Source organism: Gigantopelta aegis, chromosome 8, assembly GCF_016097555.1.
Source record: "Gigantopelta aegis isolate Gae_Host chromosome 8, Gae_host_genome, whole genome shotgun sequence".
Taxonomy (NCBI): domain Eukaryota; kingdom Metazoa; phylum Mollusca; class Gastropoda; order Neomphalida; family Peltospiridae; genus Gigantopelta; species Gigantopelta aegis.
This window is the reverse complement of record NC_054706.1, coordinates 41200563-41221664: the sequence shown is the minus strand read 5'-3', so window position 1 is coordinate 41221664 and position 21102 is coordinate 41200563. Positions and strand designations below refer to the sequence as shown.

Below are 21102 nucleotides of genomic sequence, written 5' to 3'. Positions count from 1 at the left end.
CCACTTAAAGGAACAGAGCCTAGTTTCAGCCCATGAAAATGCACACTAAGTTTAGTTAATCTACAAATTTGTAACACATTTGGATAATGTTACAATTCAGTGAAACATGAGTCTGTGACTTTGAAATGGTGAAATACCCTCTAAAAATAGACTAAAACTCGACTCCATACCTGTTACTTCTCAGACGCACGTGCGTTTTTAAAATATGAGAAATGCATTTTGTGATATTAAAAACACCAGGATGACCAAAAACACTTCGAATGTACGGAAATGCATAACCTAAACAATAAAATGTAAGTAAAGTATGATTTCTGTTATAAAAAAAATACCCGGCTCTAATAGTCAAAAATATGCCTTAGTGTTTAGAAACTAGGGTATGTCCCTTTAAAGGTGCTATATCATAGTTATATTTGAGCATCCATTTGTGATAAAGATTCTCCAATAAAAATTATTTTCTACTAGTAAATAAAATTATTTCGTTATAATTTATGGTCATATAGTTAAACGTGTAGTCTTTAAAGGAAACATGTCACGTAAACCATATTTGGCACCAACCATGTACAATTAATTATAAATTGAATCACCTAAAAAAAAAAATTATAAAAAATAAATTACTTAAAATATCTCCATAAAAGAACCCCAGATACGAGCTCTTAGCGGAAATTGCCGATCTTTAATGAGCAGGGCAATCACGAGGTCCGTGACGTCAGAGACGCGTCGCTTGATCTGAAGCCTTACACTTAAAAGCATTAGTCCGTACCACTCATAAAGAATCTAAGACTTGCACAGCTTACCAAAACAATGAGTGTTCGTTCGCAAAACGTTTTGCCGTATCAATATGAGCTGTTAGTAAATGAAGAAAGACACACATTTACTTACAACAGTGATACTGAAGACAAAAACGGATAGCGAGTCGGAGGGTGGAGAAACTGATGGTGCCAGACCAGACCGGTCGATCAATTTACAGCCCGGAGCCCGAAAGTAACCCGGAGACAAAACCAAAACTCTGATGCTAATGCCGAGGTGTATACTGTTCATATTTAGTATAAAGATACACCTCGATATGATGTATTTAAATATGTAAAAAATATAAATGTAGGACAAAAAAAATTGGGGTTTTTTTTTATAGAAAATATCGCATTTTTTATGTTCGGGCTGTACATAATAAAATCTGTATGCACAGTGTAAACAAACGCTCTAATTTACGACAAGGCGCTTCACTTTCATTAACCTGGCTTGTAAAACAACATAAATGACTTGAGAGTATAATCAACTTTTAAACTAAATATATTTCTATGCATCAATAGAACGAAATGGGGTTATAGTATTTTTCTCTCATAAAAAAAAAGTAGCATATTATTAGGCCTATTGGTAGGGTGCGTTAGAGTAAAAACGACCACTCACGATACCCAAGTGATAATTTTCTTTTCTTTGGTACTACGTAATTGGTCAGTTTTGTAATTTTAGATGGGGAAAGTCTACTTAATCAAGGGTTTTACAGCATTATTTACAGTAATGAAGCAGGGCGGCTGATAATGTCCATTAACATTGTACTATAGTCGCGACAGGTTACGCCACAATACCCTGTGAACTTAAAAAAACTGGCACGTATTTTGTACGTATGTCTAGACCGTGGTAATCACTTACCTGGTCGATACCCTGCAATATACACCTGCCAATCAGGAATCACATGTGCAGGCCACGGAAAGAAAGGACCAATTAACTAAAACAACACTCCGATTCTCAAGTCAGCCCGTGGATGAAACATAATAGTTATTTCGACACCGACAGTAGTGGTTTATTTTGTATTGAACTTCGTGTTGCTTTGGGGCTTCGGGCGATGAGGAACGTTTTTGTGACGTATTCCGCCCGAAGATTAAAAACATTATTTAAAATTATTATTGTTTTCTACACGTTTTTTTAAAACATATTTAAATACATCGTACTGAGATGTATCCTCATGCCAAATCCCATGTTTGTATATGCCATATTTAATTACTTATTGACGTTTCCTTCTTCGGACGGTGAATACAGATTTTGTTATGTAGGCCTACAGCCCTAACATGAAAAATCTTTTTTTTTTCAAAAAAATAAATAAATAAAAAATTCTACATTTTTGTTTTAACATATATAAATACATCATGCTGAGGTGTATCTTTGTGCCAAATATGTACAATGTACACCTCGGCATTCGCAACCGAGTACTGTTTTTGTCTCCGGGGTAACGTTCGGGCTCCGGGCTGTAAATCGGCCGACACCAAAGTACTATGCGGTGTTGGTGTCCAATCTTTTCTTTTGCGATAAAATACACGCGTCTTTCTTCGGATACAATCCTTTGGAAAACCATAAAAAGACAATCCCGATTGTTTAAACTGTTTATTTTTACACCCAAAGGCCGCGCAGTACGGCACTGTTGGACTGAAAAGATCGTAAGCCCCTTACTCCATATATAAACAGTTAACAACAATGGAAGAGTACAGCGGCTCTGACGTCACTTCCCTTTTTTTCCGAACGCTCACGAAGAAATATGCATAAATCGTACTTTGATACTGATGAGCGTAATTTCTTCATTTTAAGTTAACTACACGTATTTTATTGTTATAAAGTTATTTGTATATTATTTTTATATCATTTTTCTTTTAAAATGAGCTATAATATGGTCTCGTGTCATGTTTCCTTTAAATTATAAAGCACAATTTAGTGAAATTTTTTTTATTTGCAATAGCTGTCATTACGCAACATTGAGATAGCACCTTTAATATCGGTATAATTGATCACTAACTCAGAATGGTTCTGATAGTTTTGCTCAAAAGTTACTTATAAATGTCTCATACAAATATTTTGTTTTGGAGAGAGAGGGGTAAACCCTCATCAGTTACAACAGAGTGTATCCACAGACTTGTAAAGCACTTGGCCCGACTAATAGTCAAGTTTATAATGTAAATAAAGTACTTTTTGTAAGGGTAAATTGTCTCAAGAGTAAAGCTAGGAGAAAAAAAAACCTGATAATTTTGACAAAGGCGTGAAACGAAGGACGGATTACTCATTGTATGAACGCAAGATACCACCAACTTGTGATAAAATCAGGAAGGAAATAAAAGACACAATTAATGTAACTCGAACAACCCTGATAATAGCTTTAGTTGAAATGGGATTCAAGTACACCAAACGAGGAGATGACTGTGCAGTTTTCAGAGAAAAGTTATCTATTTTGTTTATTAGATGAAATTATCTCTGGTCTGTTGCTGCATACTGAGCATCAGGTTTCCAAATAGTGTATCTTGATAAAACATGGGTGAATAAAAACCACTCCACAGATTATATGTGGTTACATTTGGATGGTAGCAATGCCCCCGTACTTCCATCAGGAAAAGGCAAGCGTGTTATTGTATTATACCAGTGACCCATTCCAAGGGTTTACTTGAAGGCTGTGATCTGGTATTCGAGGCAAAGAATTCTACCGACGATTACCACCAGGAAATGAACGGTGAGGTGTTCATGGAGAGGTTTGAACATCCAACTTCTTCCTCGCCTTGAGGAGCCAAGTATTATTGTGATGGATAATGCTAGTTTATCATAATATGAGTGAATTTGGATGCAACATGACTACCATGAGCAGCTGTAAGTCACAAATGCAGAATTATCTCACTTCATGTGATGCACCTTACAAGTCAACTGAAACTAAAGCACAACTCATGGATAAGATAAGGCGACATAAAAAAACATTCCAGTACAAAATGGACAGTACTGCTGCTAAGTATGGTCATGTTGTATTACATACACCAGTTAGGCACTGTGAGCTGAATCAACTCATTTGGGGTAACTGCAAACAGGGTTTCTGTTAGAGGGTAAAATGGATATGGTGCCATACCCAAAACTGTTTGCAGATTTTTTTTTTTAAGTTAACCTTTTAAAAAAAATAACTATTCTTATCATTACTGTATGATTTTCTTAACCCTAACCCTAAACTAAACCTATTTTCTTTATGGGGGTGCCCCCCCCCCCCCCCCCATACCCCCTGTTGACTGTGGTTGCATTCAATGCCATAGTACCATACCCAAAAATATATTGCTGGCAGAAACACTGGCAAAGGTTTCATTGCCAGGAACAATACTACATTAAAACTCTCGGATGTGAAGCAGTTACTCTATGCATCCTTTGCTAGGATTACCCCAGCTGAGGATAATGTTCTGCGGATTGAATCAGAATATCATCAGCGTGATGGTGTGCACCTCGTTAAAGTAGCACCAGTGACCATTCCAGTCAAGTGACAGCGATAAATTTTAGCAAACTTTTGAGACGGTCCCTCACTTATTGCAATAGCAATGAAATTAACACATATCAATAAAAAAAAATTATAGTCTGTTCCAATAAAGTGCACAAATCACCTGTTTACTGACATCTTTCTTTTAATTCAAAGAGTAAACACCACCTTGTACATCAATGAGAGACCAAACAAGTAAATGCTAAATTAGGTAGAATATCATTAAATAGATATTTACAAAATATTTATGAAAGAAATAATTAACGAAAATAATTTTTATTCAATTCCCAACACTACTTTAGTAATTCTCAAATATTTGGTGTATCTTACAAGTGGATACAATATACATTTTGATTGATGATTTTTAATTACGACATTTTCAAAATGTTCATATCAACAGGTTGTTAATATCTTGAGCAATTAAGACACAGCCATATTCCGTCTACAACAGTTTAAATAATTTTCCTAACATTTTCAATTTTTGTTTCAAGTAAAGAAGTGGTAAATGAATATTCAACTGGTCTTCATTTCCCATTCCTACCAACCCCTGTATAACAGTACTATCATTCACGTGTTTGTTGATGTGGGAAAATATAGGGGTTTTTTTAATATGGAAATAAGCAAGAAGTTGCACAATGGTCTAAATTGGCAACTACATTCCAAATGTATGCCAAGCATCAGCCAAAACAAGAAAGGCAAATCATGTTCTATGTTTGGAATGGAGAATATGGAAAATCAGGGACGAAGAGTGAAAAACGGCTAAACATTGTTAAGACAATAAAAAAATCCTAAATTCTGTATACATTTAGAAAATCTTCATCTCTGAAAAGAAAGACACAATCTTTTAGATCCTGCATACAGAGATCAGAGTTCACTAAGATAATTTGGACCATGTATGACTTAACTAAGATAATCTGGACCATGACCATGTATGTATCATTTGGATTAAATAGGTGGATTGTCTTATTTCTGCCTCCTACTTTATTGTTTCTAAATTAACACTTGTGAGTTATTTATTGATGATACCATAAAATAAGCAAGTTACCTGTGGGTTTATTTTCTCTCTCAATGCTCTGATAAAGGTTTCTGTCCTATCATCTCTCAACTCACAGATTTGTGGACTCTGACAGTCAATGCCCATCTGAGGGCAAGTCTTGAGCATCATTTGTATGTAATCATTGGCCTTTGACTTGTCTCGTGGCGTGTTGAACACAATCCAATTTCTTAGAGCTACAGGCAATATGACTTTTGACCTGGTAACCTCTCGACCATAATCAGCTTCAGACCCTGCCATGAATTCTTTACCACCAACTTTAATCTTTTCCATTGGAAGCAGCCGACCATCAATCTAAAATTACAATCAGAGTAAACAAGCTATTTTCATCATAAAAATAAAGACAGGACAATAAAAATATAAACAAAATTAATCCAGACTCTCCCCCTCCCCCATTCTATTACAAATATGAAATGTTTTTTTCTTAATTTAAACTTTAATCATAGGTAGTTTAAAATAGATCTATAGACTATTGATGCCACTGCTATGATACAATCTAATAATACAAATGAACAAGAAGCCTTTCAGTCTAGAGCCCTCCGCTATTTATTTTCAATTGTCTCTAGTAGATGATGATTTATTAATTTATAAAGACCACCTTAGAATATCCATGTGTCAAGTTTTAAGAATTATTCAATTAAAACTGTAAGAGACATGGACAAAACAGACTTTCAAGTTTTAAATTTAAATCAAATAAATAAAAATTAATTTTTTTTAAATGTCTGAAATATCTCTATTTCTTTGTGCAGAGTGCCCCCAGTGGATTATTTGTACCAAGTTTCATAACAAGTTTGTTTTTTGCTTTAATGACACCATTAGAGCATGTTGATTTGTTAATCATCTGTATGAATATCAAACATTTGGTAATTCTGAGAAAAATGAAGCCCACTACATTTTACCATTAGCAGCAAGGGATCTTTTATAATATTATGCACCATCCCACAGACAGGATAGCACATACCACAAGCTTTGATGTACCAGTCGTGGTGCACTGACTGGAATCAGATGGGCCAACTGACAGGGATTGATCCAGACTGACCATGCATCAAGCGAGCACTTTTACCATTGTGTAGCGATCTCTGAAACTTGCGTAGCAAGTCGCAGCACAATACTGAACAAAATGTTCCCTGATATAACAACTTTGGTTTCTAGCTTTCCTAGAAGTAGAGAAGATGTTTTTTTAAAATTGGCTTAATTTTCCCAATTTGGGTCCTGTCCCTCAGAACAAGACACACTTTCAAGTTTTATAACCATATATCGTCGTGAGAGCCAGAAGGTCGTAAGAGGCAGATATGACCTAAAATGTCTTTTCTGCATATTTGGAATTGCCATGCCTGATTACATATTGTCATCAAAAATCGTAGTTGTGCCCCTAATAGGATCGCTTATACAGAAGGATTTCAATGGTTGTAAGTAAATCACAGATACAAATTTGAACAAACATAGACGTAACTGACACATACAACTTTCCTCCGATTTGCTAGCTATTTATTATGTAAACACTACTGATCGTATGTGGCGGATACACCCTTTTTAAATAGTTTGTTATATAATAATGTCTGACATACTTCGTATGTGGCAAATACGACCCATGTGCATTCTTTGCTATCTGCTTGTGACAGAAATTACAAATTTTAAGTATAATAGAGCATATATTATGTCAATTATTTTATGTGCTTAAATCCTAAAAATAATATGACTTTTTCCGTTGAGAGCCCCGTGTGTCATGGATAGCAGTTTGATACTGCGACGAACAATTTGGCAACAGAAAAGAATCGTATCTGTAAATATAAACAGGAATTGCAGTAACATGAATGTTTGTATGGTGTGCTTTTTTATGTGCATCATAATTATATGAATAAACATGATTTGGTGAATTTTCTTGAAAAATGCTCTATTTTGAAGTGTTTTTATCGAAGCCAAGTTTCCAACTTGTAGTTTGCATCTGTAAATACCATTTTAATTCATAATAATTTTGTTTGTGGTAGATACGACCAAAGTGCAAGCATAATTACACTGATTTGGATGTATTTAATTATATGTTGCGGGTTTTCAGCGGCCTTTGAAGATCTACAAGATTGTCCTACATGTATGCATTATGGAGTAACAATATTGCACATACAAACAACTGTAATTTATCCAGGACCAATTCCAGTAACAAAAGACGGTGTAATCAGACGTAAGGTAAAAAGGCGAATAAAGTGAATCTATGAATTTTGATTAAACTTTACAGTTAAGGCTGATGGGAAATGGCAGGTGTGTGTCACAAGCAAATGTTTCCATTGTAGAGACAAGGACTGGGATGTGGAAGTGGACAGCAAAAGAAGTTGAAAGATCGGGAAGATATGAGATGGAATTCTAAGGAGACAAAGGAAAGGAGGCAGTGTAATAACAAATATATATACAGTGGGCTCTTGTCTAAACAGATTCATTTGGGACTGATGGAATATGTCGGTTTAGACAGAGGGCTGGTGGAAACAGATTTAGTCCAGTTACGGTTCTTGCGATATAGTGATAAGAAAATACAAACATAACTAAAATGTCATATTCACCAAACGTTTGGACTGTGTAAGACATCTATGAAAGTAAGGCTAAGCAATGCTACCTACACTCGTTACAACAGGTGTGGTTCATTGTTTATTAAGCCTTCAAAAAGGAACAATTATTTCTTAACATTTTGGTGTCGTAATTATTGGGGAACGGCCATCATTGTTTAAAAGATGACCACAGGCAGACAGTAGAGGTAAGATCGTGTGCCAGTATAGTAAGAGCTAATTACTACATAAACCGTTCTTTTGTTCTTGAATTTGCATCCAAAATCTGGAATAGACAGCATCTAGTTTAGGCAGAGTTTTATTCACAAGACATTAACAGTAGCTGGATGGGACTTTAAAACTGCCGGTTTATACAGAAATCCAGTATAGACAAATGCCAGTTTGAACAGAGTCCACTGTATATATACTCTTCAAAAAAAGAAACTCAACATAAGTAAAAATAATGCTATCAGATTATTTTTATAGAATCAAAGACATTGTAAAGACAATCAAGTAAGTGACCGAATGACGATGCAAAAACACTAGAAAACACGTTCGATTCGCATAAACGTAGCCACAGTCAATGTTTGCACTGAAACGCAAAAGCGCAACCCTCAGAGAAGCACGTGCATCATGAAGTTCTGTAACTTTGCATGCCGAATCCTCTGTTGGTGGGGCATAAAAGGCCACATCAGAAGTGATTCAAACAGACCGCATACGGGTAGGTAACGCAATAATGCCAAGATTGACATCGGCTCAACACAATGACATTGGGAGATTGCAAGCAGGGCAACTCAACAAGCTGTGGCAAGGCACTTTGGTGTCTCCAGACAGACCATCTCTGCTTTATGGGCATGGTACAACACCACTCAAAGTGTTAATGACAGGCCAAGGTCAAGTTGTCCCAGAGTAACCACCGCTGCTCAAGATTGATACATCCAGGTGTGTCATCTTCAAAACTGAACCACAACAGCAACATCCACAGCTACACAAATCCCTGGACTACGCAGAATTTCTGACCAGACAGCTCGTAATCGGCTGAAGGAAGCAGGAATTTTCTCTAGAAGACCAATGCAACGTAACATTTTGACCCCACATCACTTAGCAGAGCATCTGCAGTGGTGCCAGCAGAGGGTGAGATGGACAAGTGACAAGTTTATCAGAATTATCCGCAGAAAGCGTACGAGATAAACACTGAATGATGGCCGGAGGAAACTCTTCCCCTGGCACCTGGTTCTTAGCCACGAAAACAGGATCAGTATGTAATGTAACTGACCCGTCGGTATTGTAATCCACCAAATCATGCAAAAAAGCATGAATCTCACTAATACGACGGCAAGCCGCTAGTGAGAACAGAAACAAAGTTTTCCACGTCAAATGACGAAGACTGGCGAATTTCAAAGGCTCGTAGGGCTTGCCTTTGAGTGCATGCAGAACCAGAAAAACATTCCATTTAGGCAAAATGGAAGGCTTCTCAACCGTGTTTTGCAACGACTAACGCAAGTCATGCAACACGAGATTCGTTGAGAAATCTTGACGTCCACACTGCCTCAGAGTAGTGAAAATGGACGACCGGTGACTTCTCACTGTTTGAACCTTCAGCTGTCTTTCTAGGACAAGAGCCAGAAAGTACTCAGCTAAGTCATTAACAGTAGGCGACAAGGGATCCACGTCCCTCTCAGTCGCCCAGCGAAACCAAGCGTGCCAGTGACACTGGTAGACCCTCTCCGTAGACTGGTGCTTCGAAGAAGAGACGAGCTCAGCAACCCGTTTAGAAAAGCCTCGGTTTCGGAGGGAAACCCTGACAACCGCCATGCGTGAAGTCGGAAAACCTCCGGCTTCGGATGCCACTCTGTCCGACGCAGTCTCTGACTGAGCAGATCGGGTATCAACGGCAACCGCACCAGCTCCTGCACTAAAAGTGACAGGAGCGGAGGAAACCAGGCTTGAGCTGCCCAACTCGGGGCTACGAGCGTGACACGACAAGGTTGCTGTCTGATCTTTGCCAGAACCTTGCCAAGCAGAACCGGAGGGGGAAAGGCGTAAAAATCCAGTCCCGTCCAGTCCATGCTCAACGCATCGTACTCCAGTGCCAGTGGGTCTGGTACCATCTTCATAAATCAAGGCTAATATTCGTTCCTCGTATTCATGTAGTCAAGATTACTGATATCCACTACTAGCGCCCTCTAATGGAAGAAAATTTGTAACACCGATTATGTCCCTTACACAATGACATCGCTGACCAATCACAGCATCGGTAACATGTGACAATCTTGAAAGCAATATCAGTGTTCACCCGCCAACATGGAGTTTACATAACAAGGGAATCTATAAGGAGCGTTGCGATTCGTTGCAATCAGATCTCATCGCATCCAATGAAATTTAAGCATTTTGTGGCAAGATTTCTTGACAACATGTATCAAGCCTGAATACAAGGAACGAATATTAGCCTTGATTTATGAAGATGGTCTGGTACCGGCGATACAAACATTGGCAACTGACTGTTCAGGCAAGTGGCAAACATATTGAGTTGAGGACTCCCCCACAATTGAGGAACTCGATAAGCCACCGTCCAGTGCAACATCCACCCCGTCTGAACCAGGGAACGACGACTCAAAGCATCCGCCAAGACGTTCACGGACGAAGGAATGTGTTTGGCCGATAACACCACTCCCCAATCATCGCACCATTCCAGAATCTCCAAAGCCGCAAGACTCAATGACAGGGATTTGGTGCCTCCCCACCGATTGAGGTACGCAACAACCGACGTGTTGTCCGACCTCAACAAAATTCGACAATGTCGAATAACAGTCCTGAAATGGAGAGAACCGCGACCCACTGCTTCCATCTCCAACAGGTTGATGTGACGACTCCTCTCTGAAGGAGTCCACACCCCTGACAGATGTTGATCCAAAAGGTGTGCACCAAACCCCTCGAGGGAAGCATCGGTAAACAGGACCAACTCTGGAGAAAGTGGGTGTAAAGGAACGTCCTGGGACATACACTTGTCCACTAGACACTCTTGGATCGGAAGAATGAACCAAGACCCCAATGGTATCACCAAATCCCAGCTGAGACCATCCCACACTCGGGACAAATGCCATTGAAGCGGTCTCTTCAACCGTCTGAACCGCACATTCAGCGCCGTCAGTGATTCGAGATGGCCTATCCACACATGGAGCGTGTGCACTGATGCCCTTTGCTCCACCAGAAGACGTTGTGCCAACGTCATGAAATTGTGAAGTCGCGAATCCATTAGAAGAACGGACGCCTCCACAAGGTCGAAAACCACCCCAAGATAAGTGAAAACCTGTGTTGGCACTAATTCCGACTTGACCCAATTGGGAATAAACCCAAATCGGAGAATCATGTCGATCACGAACTCCACGCCCACGAGACATGCTGTCTGTGAATCCGCCGGAATCAACCAATCATCCAGGTAATTGTGCATTCGTATACCCAACAGATGTACATGCCCCACCACTGCCTTTACTACCCAAGTAAAGATGTGAGGGTTTGTGGCCAATCCGAATGGCAGAACTTGAAACTCTTAAGCTCTGCCGTCGTAGAGGAACCACAAGTACTTCTAAAAATCCCGATGGATTGGAACATGCAGGTAAGCGCCCTTCAAATCGATGGACGCCGCCCATTCCCCCACCTGAAGCAAAGCGCGAACAGACTGAACCGTCTCCATCTTCATAGATGGAATAACGTTAGAATTCAGCAGCTTCAGGTTTAGAATTGGTCGCCACTCGCCATTCTTCTTCTGGGCGAAGAACAGATAGGAATAAAATCCCGGAGTGCCCAAATCTACCTCCTGGATGGCTTTCTTGTTGAGAAACTCGACAACCATCTTCTCCACCAGTATTCGTTTGTCGATAGACAGTACTGCAGGTAACCGGGGGGAGGACGTCAGTGGAGGGGGTGATGAAAACGGAATTCTGTATCCGTTGCGGACAACCGACAAAACCCATGGGTCCAGATCTGGCAGTTCACACCAACTTTGAACAAAATGGCGCAATCTGCCCCCCACAGGAAGATCTGCTAACGGAACCCCCGTAAGCAGATGTCGATTGTCCACGCACCCTCATCCCGGCTGCTTCCCACCCCTGGGCGCCTTGCCCCGAGCGGAACCACGAAAATGTGCCGGGCTTCCCCCGAAAACGTCCCTGTTTCGATGTACCACGGGCATTACCCGACTGCACGCCCGAATCAGACACCACAGGGATCTGATAACTGTCAAGAAAAAGTCGATTTCTTAACAGGTGGAGGCTTAAAAGTAGACACCACCGCCCCCAAAATACAATCGCTACCCGCAATCAAAGCATCAATGTCCGCAAGAGAATCATGCGCTTCGTGCGCTAACGGCAAGCCGAAATCCTGCCGCGGAGCGTCCGTCGCTAAAGGCCGGTTTCCAAACGAAACACCCTTGTAAGACTGAACAGCCTCCTCCGACGGAATTGCATCCGCGCACACCAGTCGGATCTGTTCCCGCACAAAACCAAGAACCGCCTGGTAATCATAATCGCTGTGTGGCGTACTATCGGCCAAATTGGGAATCTCATCAAGCACCACCCCCCGAGGGCGACCCGAAAGGTTCCGCCCACACAGTCAAGGGATAATGCCTGGAACCTCTACCCTGATCTGACAGGTCCGGATTGACCATCGGTGTAGACACAGATGCACCCAAGAAAGCTGCAGTTTCCCTGATCCCTGCCGAAGCAGACAACGGGACTAGTGGTGTCGGCTGAACCGGACCGTCAGGAAATTCATACGCCGAATTCTGAACCCAACGTACCACGTGTGGATTAGCCAACCCAGTTGACGTAGCTACATGCGAATGATCTAAAAGTTGATGACGCTGTAGAGGCGCCCCAACAACAGAAGGGACGCCCACTGGTGTCGCACACGAAACAACGCCACCCGGCTCCATGACTGAGACAACGTTGTGAGACTTCGCGAGTTCGCCAAGTGGTTCAATCACCGAAGTAGCGCCGAAAGACGGGTTGGCCGAAACGGCGCCCTCAGACACCACGACCAACCCTGCACCAGAAATCTGGTGAGACAAACGGCGCCACGAAGCAGACTTCATTCTAGAGCTAATCGACCCCTCCACAGAAGGACCGATAACCCTGCCCCCATCAGCAAGATGGGAGTCGGAACTGAGAGACACAGTCGTTCCTGCCACGACTGCACTCCCTCCGACTGACGCCCCCGTTACAACCGTAACAGGCGCCGCCTCCACCGACGGAGGCAAAAGCAAATCCCCAGGTGGAACGGAGCCCGACCTGGAAGAAGCAGGGAGCAACAGTGCCCCCTCCGCGCCAAGCGGCGCTTCGGGTTTACTGGTATCACCATGAAGATGGCGAACAGACGAGGAGGCGCCCTTGCGCCTACCACTTGTCCGCGAGCTCTTTGAACTGGACACCGACTTGCCGACCGACGGCAAATCGGTATGGAGCACGACCCCGGAGGTTGCCACTGTGCTCCGCCCGTCCCGTTCACGTCTAATCATCCTCTTACGCTCGGCATCTTTTGACAGCTTCTTAGCCTTCCCCCACGTGGAGGGGGACCAATTTACACAGATATGACACTGGCATTCAAAACAACAAGAACGACATAACAAATGCTGATCAAAGACAACCCCCCTCGGCACACACAACCAACCGGTTGGAGCCCGAGGAAGCCGTGTTAGACATTAACCCCCTGTGTAAATCACCCAAAAGACCTCGTATGACAGAGTAAAACAAAATTACAAATTAATAAACAATTTAACAATTTGACAAAATTTTTACTACAGAACTCGAACACGACTGCAATGGAGGACTGCAGAATCAAAAACAAGGATATACAGTCTACCCATGCGCGGGTAGGTTATACATCAGGCAAGGGGAGATAATTCTGCAGTGGAGGTTATAACTCAGGGTCGTATAGCATTGTTGTTGTGCTAGTACGGTAAGTTGAATAAGACTAAGAAGTATAAAGCTACCACTTGGGAATCTCCATCATACTGAAAAATGTGCCCACGGCAATGTTCTTTCAAAAACAATATAGTGAGTCTTTGTCCCTCAAAATGATACAGACAAGTGTATTGGCCCATGGACAAATTCAATAAAATAAATAGTGATTGGAAATAATGACTGTAAATACCAGAAAGCTAATCCCAATTGTGTGTAACTTTATAAATTTCTTGCATATTTTAAAACTGATTAACTGATCTAAAATATAAAAATGAGAAAAATCCATAATAGTCATTACCTTTTCACATATGAACATTATTTTATGCATTTATAAAAAAAATTAAGTGAAATTATGCAAGCAATTGAGTAAATGTTATAAACATGTATGCACTCAACATGGTTTGTGTCCAAAATTAATCCAGTAGTCGGAAGGCTAAATAGACTGTCCCAACTTTGTAATATGTTTCGGACTAATAACCCTTTTCACAACTAAAATTACATATTAATTACATTTTCGTCTGCATATTCAGTTTGTTTCTTGTCCTAATGTTTGTAGTAGCACAAATTTCATTTTTCAAGTTCCATTTTTGAAAACACAAACAATTATTTGGAGGTAAGATTATAGAAAAATTTAATATAGATTTACTGGGATTGTGTTGTTGTCCAATTCCAAGCCCCAATCAGCCAACTGTTGGTATGCTTGCTCATTGGAATTCACAGAATTAACAAATTTCTGCATCGCCAGTTTTCTCTGCATAGGTGTGACTCTGGTATGTGTAGCAATGTCCTGAAAAGAATGAAGAAGGAAAAAAATCAATAGTTAAATGTTTGTCTTATCTGTGAAAAAAACAAACAAATAAAAAATGTTTGTTATAACTCAACACCCACAATTCTTAATCATAATTATTTATTTTCTTAATATTTAAAAATTAATAACAAGTAAAACAAGCATTCAGAGAGTACTGCTAAAGCACTGAGAAAGAAAGTCCAGAAAACAAACTTTCATATCTTCCCAATTCAAGGGCTATAACTGTATACAAAAATAAAATAAAAAATGATACAGCTATACAAAACATTCCAGCTCAATATCTTGAGGCACTACAAAATAAAGTTCAGAATTAGTTTTTTAATCTCCTAAGTTCAAGGGCCATAACTCTGTCAAATATGGGTAAACTGTCCTGAAAGTTAAATGTGATCTGTAATAAAGCTGTGTACACAAAATTTCAACTCAATATCTTGAGGCACTGAGAAAAAAGGTCCAGAAAACAAATTTCCATATCTCCTATGTTCAAGGGCCATAACTGTCAAAAATGGAAAAAATTGTCATGAAAGTCAAACTTGATCTGTAATAGTATATGATAAAGCTACATTTGTATACACAAAATTAAAGTTCAATATTTCAAGGCATTGTGAAAAAACTTCTGGAAAACTATAAGTAGGACAGATGGACAGACAGACGGACAGACAGAAGAATGCAGATGAAACCTATGGTCTCATCTGGTTGAAGGTAGGGGACTATATTAAATACATCAATACTGAGATGGGTAAACAAGCATTCTGAGAGTACTGCTAAGTAATACATGTCCCCTACAAGGCCAAACAATTTTTCTTATCTCCAAAGGGCCATAACTCTGGCAAAAATGAATAAATCTTCATGAATGTCAAACTTGATCTGTAACAGTACTTGACAAAGTTATACAAAAGTTAAGCTCAGTAGCTTGAGCCATCATGAAAAAAAAAAAATTGGAAAACTATATGTCGGACAAACAAACAGATAGCTAGCCAAAAGGATGGAGATGAAACCTATAGTCCCCTCCGGTTGGACCGGTGTGGGACTAAAAACCAAACCATGCCAAAAAAACCCAGACTGAACAGCAAAGTTAACTATCTAAACATGATTCTCTTCAACTGACTTTTAAATATTTGTAGAAAAATTACTTTCAAAATTTTAAATTATTAGAATATAATATGGCAACAATGGTGGTGAAAATAGGTGCTGTTGCACCCCCCTCCCCCCCCCCCATATTTGGGTCTGTCACCTCAGTTCATTTTGTTCAGGGGGTCCAAATGATCTAAAAAAAACTCTTGCAAACTTAGTTCCCCCCAAACTTGTGAAGAATCCTCCTTAACTGACTAACTAATACCTTCATGAGCCGGAAGTCGGACCTCATGTCATCAGACAATCCTGTCATGAAGCATAGCTCGGGAACAAGACAGATGTATTCCGCTTCACGAGATTCTTTATCCTGAAAACACAAGTGACATACAGATCTTTATAGATATTCAGACGCAAAGTGTATTACAGTTATTAAGTCCTATTTGTCAACGGTCATGTAAGAACAATAAAGAAAGCCAAATAATTAGAGTAACATATCCTTGAATATTGCAGTTTCGAGACCCTAAGAGAGACTCTTTAGGCAGTGTTCTTCACAAATACATTGTTGTTGGTCGAATTGTTTTAAAAACCTCAAATTGTTTGTGTTAAGACACAGCAATAATGAAAGGTTTAACATACTATTCATATCTGTGCTGTATACTATCACATGTCAATTGATTTCTCACATGCTGTTATTAATAATAACTACATTATACAGTCGATGTGCTTAACCTTCTGACTACTGCAGGCAAAATATCTTGCTCGACATCACGCTAGTTGACATAATGTACACTGTATACAGTGCATTCCCCAATTCATATTTCCCACTGTTTTGCACACAACACTTACCAGAAGCGATTTAGTAACAGGAAATGGAAGACAAGTCAGCTTCCTGTCTTTAGATTTTGTTTTTTCAATGGATTATATCTTGGAATTTAGATTTTTTGCAAGTATTTTCACTTGACAACAATTGCGGCATGCCGCAGCCTGTTTCAGGGATCGATAGCTGATTGTGAGAGCTAATTTGATAATAAATTTGATCGTTTTACCAACAAAAATCACCGAATATTGGTATATGAATCGTAGTTCTTTCTTTTTTTCAAATTCTGGTTAGAAAACCATTGTTATTGGGAATAACAGACATAAATACTGGACAGCTGGCCACAAATGTCCATAAAAGTAAAGTAAAGTTTGCTTTATTTAACAACTCCACTAGAGCACATTGATTTTTTATCTTATCATCGGCAATTGGACGTCAAACATATGGTCATTCTGAGTTTTTTTTAGAGAAACCTGCTGTCACCACATAGGCTACTCTTTAACAACAGGCAGCAAGGGATCTTTTATTTGCCCTTCCCATAGGCAGGATAGCACAAACCATGGCCTTTGTTGAACCAGTTATGGATCACTGGTCGGTGCAAGTGGTTTACACCTACCCATTGAGCCTTGCGGAGCACTCACTCAGGGTTTGGAGTCGGTATCTGGATTAAAAATCCCATGCCTCAACTGGAATCCGAAACCAGTATCTACCAGCCTGTAGACCAATGGCTTAACCACGACGCCAGTCAATGTCCGTAAGTAAACACAACTTTTTCGTTTTTTTGGCGATTTTAATCAACATCAACTGATCTAAACTATCATTAAAATTTAAAAAACCCACGAAAATAATACTTACCGATTCAAATATGAATGTTATTTTATGTATTTATAAAACATTTAAGTGAATATATGCAATTAAAAATTATAAACTTGTACCCACTCAACGTGGTTTTTGCCCAAAATTAATCCAGTAGTCTAAAGCTTAAACATTTGAACAATTAGAAACAATGATCAGCTAAATAAAATAAAATAATCATGCAGTAGTGGGCTAGAAGATTTTAAAAAAGTTAAAGACACATACTCCAGGAAGTCCTTTTCTCTTGGGTTTGTGAAACAGGAGGGGTTGATCCTTGTCCCGTACAGTTATGTTGTAACTTTTCCTATAAGAAGACCAGTGTCACTAATACATAAAGAATCTTTAACATAAAACTACATCCGATTTTCTGCAACTAAATTCATGTGATAGTTTGGCAGTGAACCACTAAACTCAAGTTTAGGTATTAAGGGTTTGGTTTTTTTTGCTGATTATACTTCATAGATCTGAAGAATGACATTGTGTCATCCTTGGACAATTTCAGATTTTAAAAAATATTTAGCCATTTCATTATCAATAACTGGTAATATATTGTCCCAGTAGTAGATACAAAATTAGAAAGGATTTGTGACATATTCTAGGAATTAAGTTTCAATTTTTTTCTAGATCACCGAGACCTGCTGACCAAAATGAGTTGGGGTGACTCTTCCGATAAAGTGGGGTTGCTGACAAAGAAAGAAAGAAATGTTTTATTTAACGACGCACTCAACACATTTTATTTACGGTTATATGGCCTACATATGGTTAAGGACCACACAGATTTTGAGAGGAAACTCGCTGTCACCACTACATGGGCTACTCTTTCCGATTAGCAGCAAGGGATCTTTTATTTGCACTTCCCACAGGCAGGATAGCACAAACCATGGCCTTTGTTGAACCAGTTATGGATCACTGGTCGGTGCAAGTGGTTTACACCTACCCATTGAGCCTTGCGGACTGCCAGTGTAAATCGTCACTCATCATTAAAAGGAACATACAATAATTTGTTGCTTCAAACATGACAGAAAGTTAAAAAAAATATTGTGAACCATAAACAGTAACAAAGTATGACATTTGAACATGTGGGAATGGACAACATACATGTAGACAATCTTTTTATATAGCCCCCTTCATCAGTTCTCTGCATCAATCTAATTAAAATTAGCTCCACTGGTTAATTACTATTACCTGTACTAGTAACAGCATGTCCAGTTGACCTTTCCAGGGGACAATATTTCGAAATCTGAGGGAAACAGAAGTCGGTTCACGTGATTTTTACGTGCCCAAACGGGGGGATTCAGGAGGCATCCAGGAAGCCTGTAGAATCTGAGCCTTTTCTGAGGCATTTTTTAAAAAAAATTTCGAGTCAATATTAAAAGGATATTTTATAGAACAATTACAGACAGCCTCAACCTATTCCCGGATATTTTTTTTGCATTTCACACATGCGTACTGTGCATAATGGGCCTTTGAAATCATAATCTGACAATCATTTGGAGGGATTCCTTTTTTTTCGTTTTGCGGGAGTTACGATACTTTCATTTTATCAATGGTACTTCTATACTACAGTGACGTTCCAAATGTTTGGTTTTTTAAAGCTCATTATGTGATGTTAGTATTTTTCAATTTTTGTGACACTTTTGGATTACTGTACGTTAAAACTGTTTTCAATTTATGTAAAATTATACTGAACATTTAGTTTAGACTGGTCGCAAGTTACAACTGCTGCAATATAACGTTTTGCTGCACATCAAGTATCTAAAATTCAGCCTAAAACATTTGTCGGAATATCAGGCCACAGACCACAATTAAGTTCGCTATACGTTTCTATACTACTCAAAAGAATTTAAGGGTCAAAAATTTATAACCAAATAAGTTTCAGAGTGTATTAGATTGATGATGTAAACTACACCAAAAAAATTATTTATTGTTCCATATTTACCAAAAACCACAAATAAACATCACTGTATACAAGAAAGTCACATGACATGCTGTCAAAGTTGAAGGTTGTCAAACATGGATTTTACACATTAGAACATTCGTTTAATAGTGTGTGAATCCACCCCTGGCGCGAATACACTCGACACATCGTTGCCTCATGCTGTTGATCAGACGTCTGAAGAACTCTTGGGGAATGGCCTGCCACTCTGCCATAAGAAGTTGACCCAGATCATGAAGGTTGGCCGGAGGGGCATGGTTATCCCGAACTCTCCTGCCTAATTCGTCCCAGGCGTGCTCTATTGGGGCCAAGTCAGGCGAATATGCTGGCCAATCCATCCTGGCGATACCTTGTTGTCTGAGAAAGTCTGTTACCACCCTGGCGCGGTGGGGTCTGGCATTGTCATCCTGCAGAACTGCCCCGCCGCCAATCTGCTGAAGGCCTGGGCGAACCAACGGCCGGATAATCTCATTCAGATAGCGGATTCCATTCAGATCGCCATCCACCACACAGAGGGGGGTCCCGTGGTGGATAGAGATGCCGCCCCACACCATGACGCTGCCACCACCGAACCGGTGACGTTGTCTAACATTAACGTCAGCGAAGCGCTCCCCAGGACGTCTGTAGACACGAACCCGACCGTCGTTGAACTGGAGACTAAACCTGGACTCATCAGTGAACATCACTCGACCCCACTGAACACGTTGCCACCGCAGATGAAGCGTGCACCAGTGACGTCTGGCCGTTCTGTGACGTGGTAGGAGTGGTGGTCGAACAGCCTGGCGATGGCAGCGTAGATTATTGGCTCTCAGACGATTGCGTATGGTTTGATCAGACACTCGAGTTCCAGTCGCAAACCGCAGATTGTCACGTAATCGGCGTGCAGTGGTTGTGCGTTGACGTAGAGCCATATTGGTGATGTAGCGGTCCTCTCTATTTGTAGTGCTTCGGGGTCTTCCCGGACGTGGACGATTTCGAACAGAATTCGTTGCTTGGTACCGTTGCCACAGTCGGCCAATGACACTCTGACTGACACCAAGTCTCAGAGCAACATTTCTTTGCGTATTGCCATCCTGAAGCCAAGCAATAGCCCGTCCTCGATCTTCGATAGTCAGTTGAAGTCGTACCATTGTCGAATTTGGAGTGTGCACCGTACACGAACGCAAGCTCCAATTATACGGAAATTCAGCATTGGGAACATGGAATACACGTGCAAAGCGTGCAAATGAAGCGCTTTGTGAAAAAGCAAGTTATGGGCACTTAGCAGACCTTTTGCTTTCGCCCTAATACACGTGCAAATGTAAGCATGTTTTCGCCATTAGAACTAGTCGACAGTGTCAATGACAGTGGATTTTAATTCATTTATGGGTTGCTTAGACCCACTTTCGTCAAAATGGAACAATACCATGCGTGACATTATGGTCTAGCTAATATAATTGACATTCAGAAAATAATGTCGAAAATATCGTCTGACCCTTAAATTCTTTTGAGTAGTATATATAGCCTTAGTGGCTGTAACATTTTTATTAATATCAGCAGGCTTGTGGATTTTTGTAGGTACCTTTGCCTGCCTGGGGGACAAATACCCTGAAAAGGACAACCCCTGTTGTCCAGCTCTTTCTCCCAGCATATTGGTTTAAACAAACACACCCTCTAAACCTGGCCGGAGTACACCCATGTTACACAAAAAGCACTACTTTTGCATGGGCTGGAATTACCACAAACAAGTCTTCAATGTCAACAAGTTACACATGTTTACAAACTATATGCTCTCCCGTCACTTCAGTCAAATAGTTGACACTT

The 21102-nt window shown here is 40.1% G+C and overlaps 1 protein-coding gene across 1 annotated transcript in view; it reads right to left on the bottom strand.

The window, feature by feature from the left end:
• The window catches only part of LOC121378375 (piwi-like protein 1), a 197766-nt gene that overhangs the window by 57420 nt on the left and 119244 nt on the right, over positions 1–21102 (bottom strand). The window contains exons 11-14 of the mRNA XM_041506516.1: positions 17589–17667; positions 15957–16058; positions 14459–14599; positions 5310–5612 (exon numbers count right to left, since the gene is read on the bottom strand). Coding sequence (XP_041362450.1) covers positions 5310–5612; positions 14459–14599; positions 15957–16058; positions 17589–17667 — 625 coding nt within the window. The remainder of the gene's footprint in view (positions 1–5309; positions 5613–14458; positions 14600–15956; positions 16059–17588; positions 17668–21102) is intronic.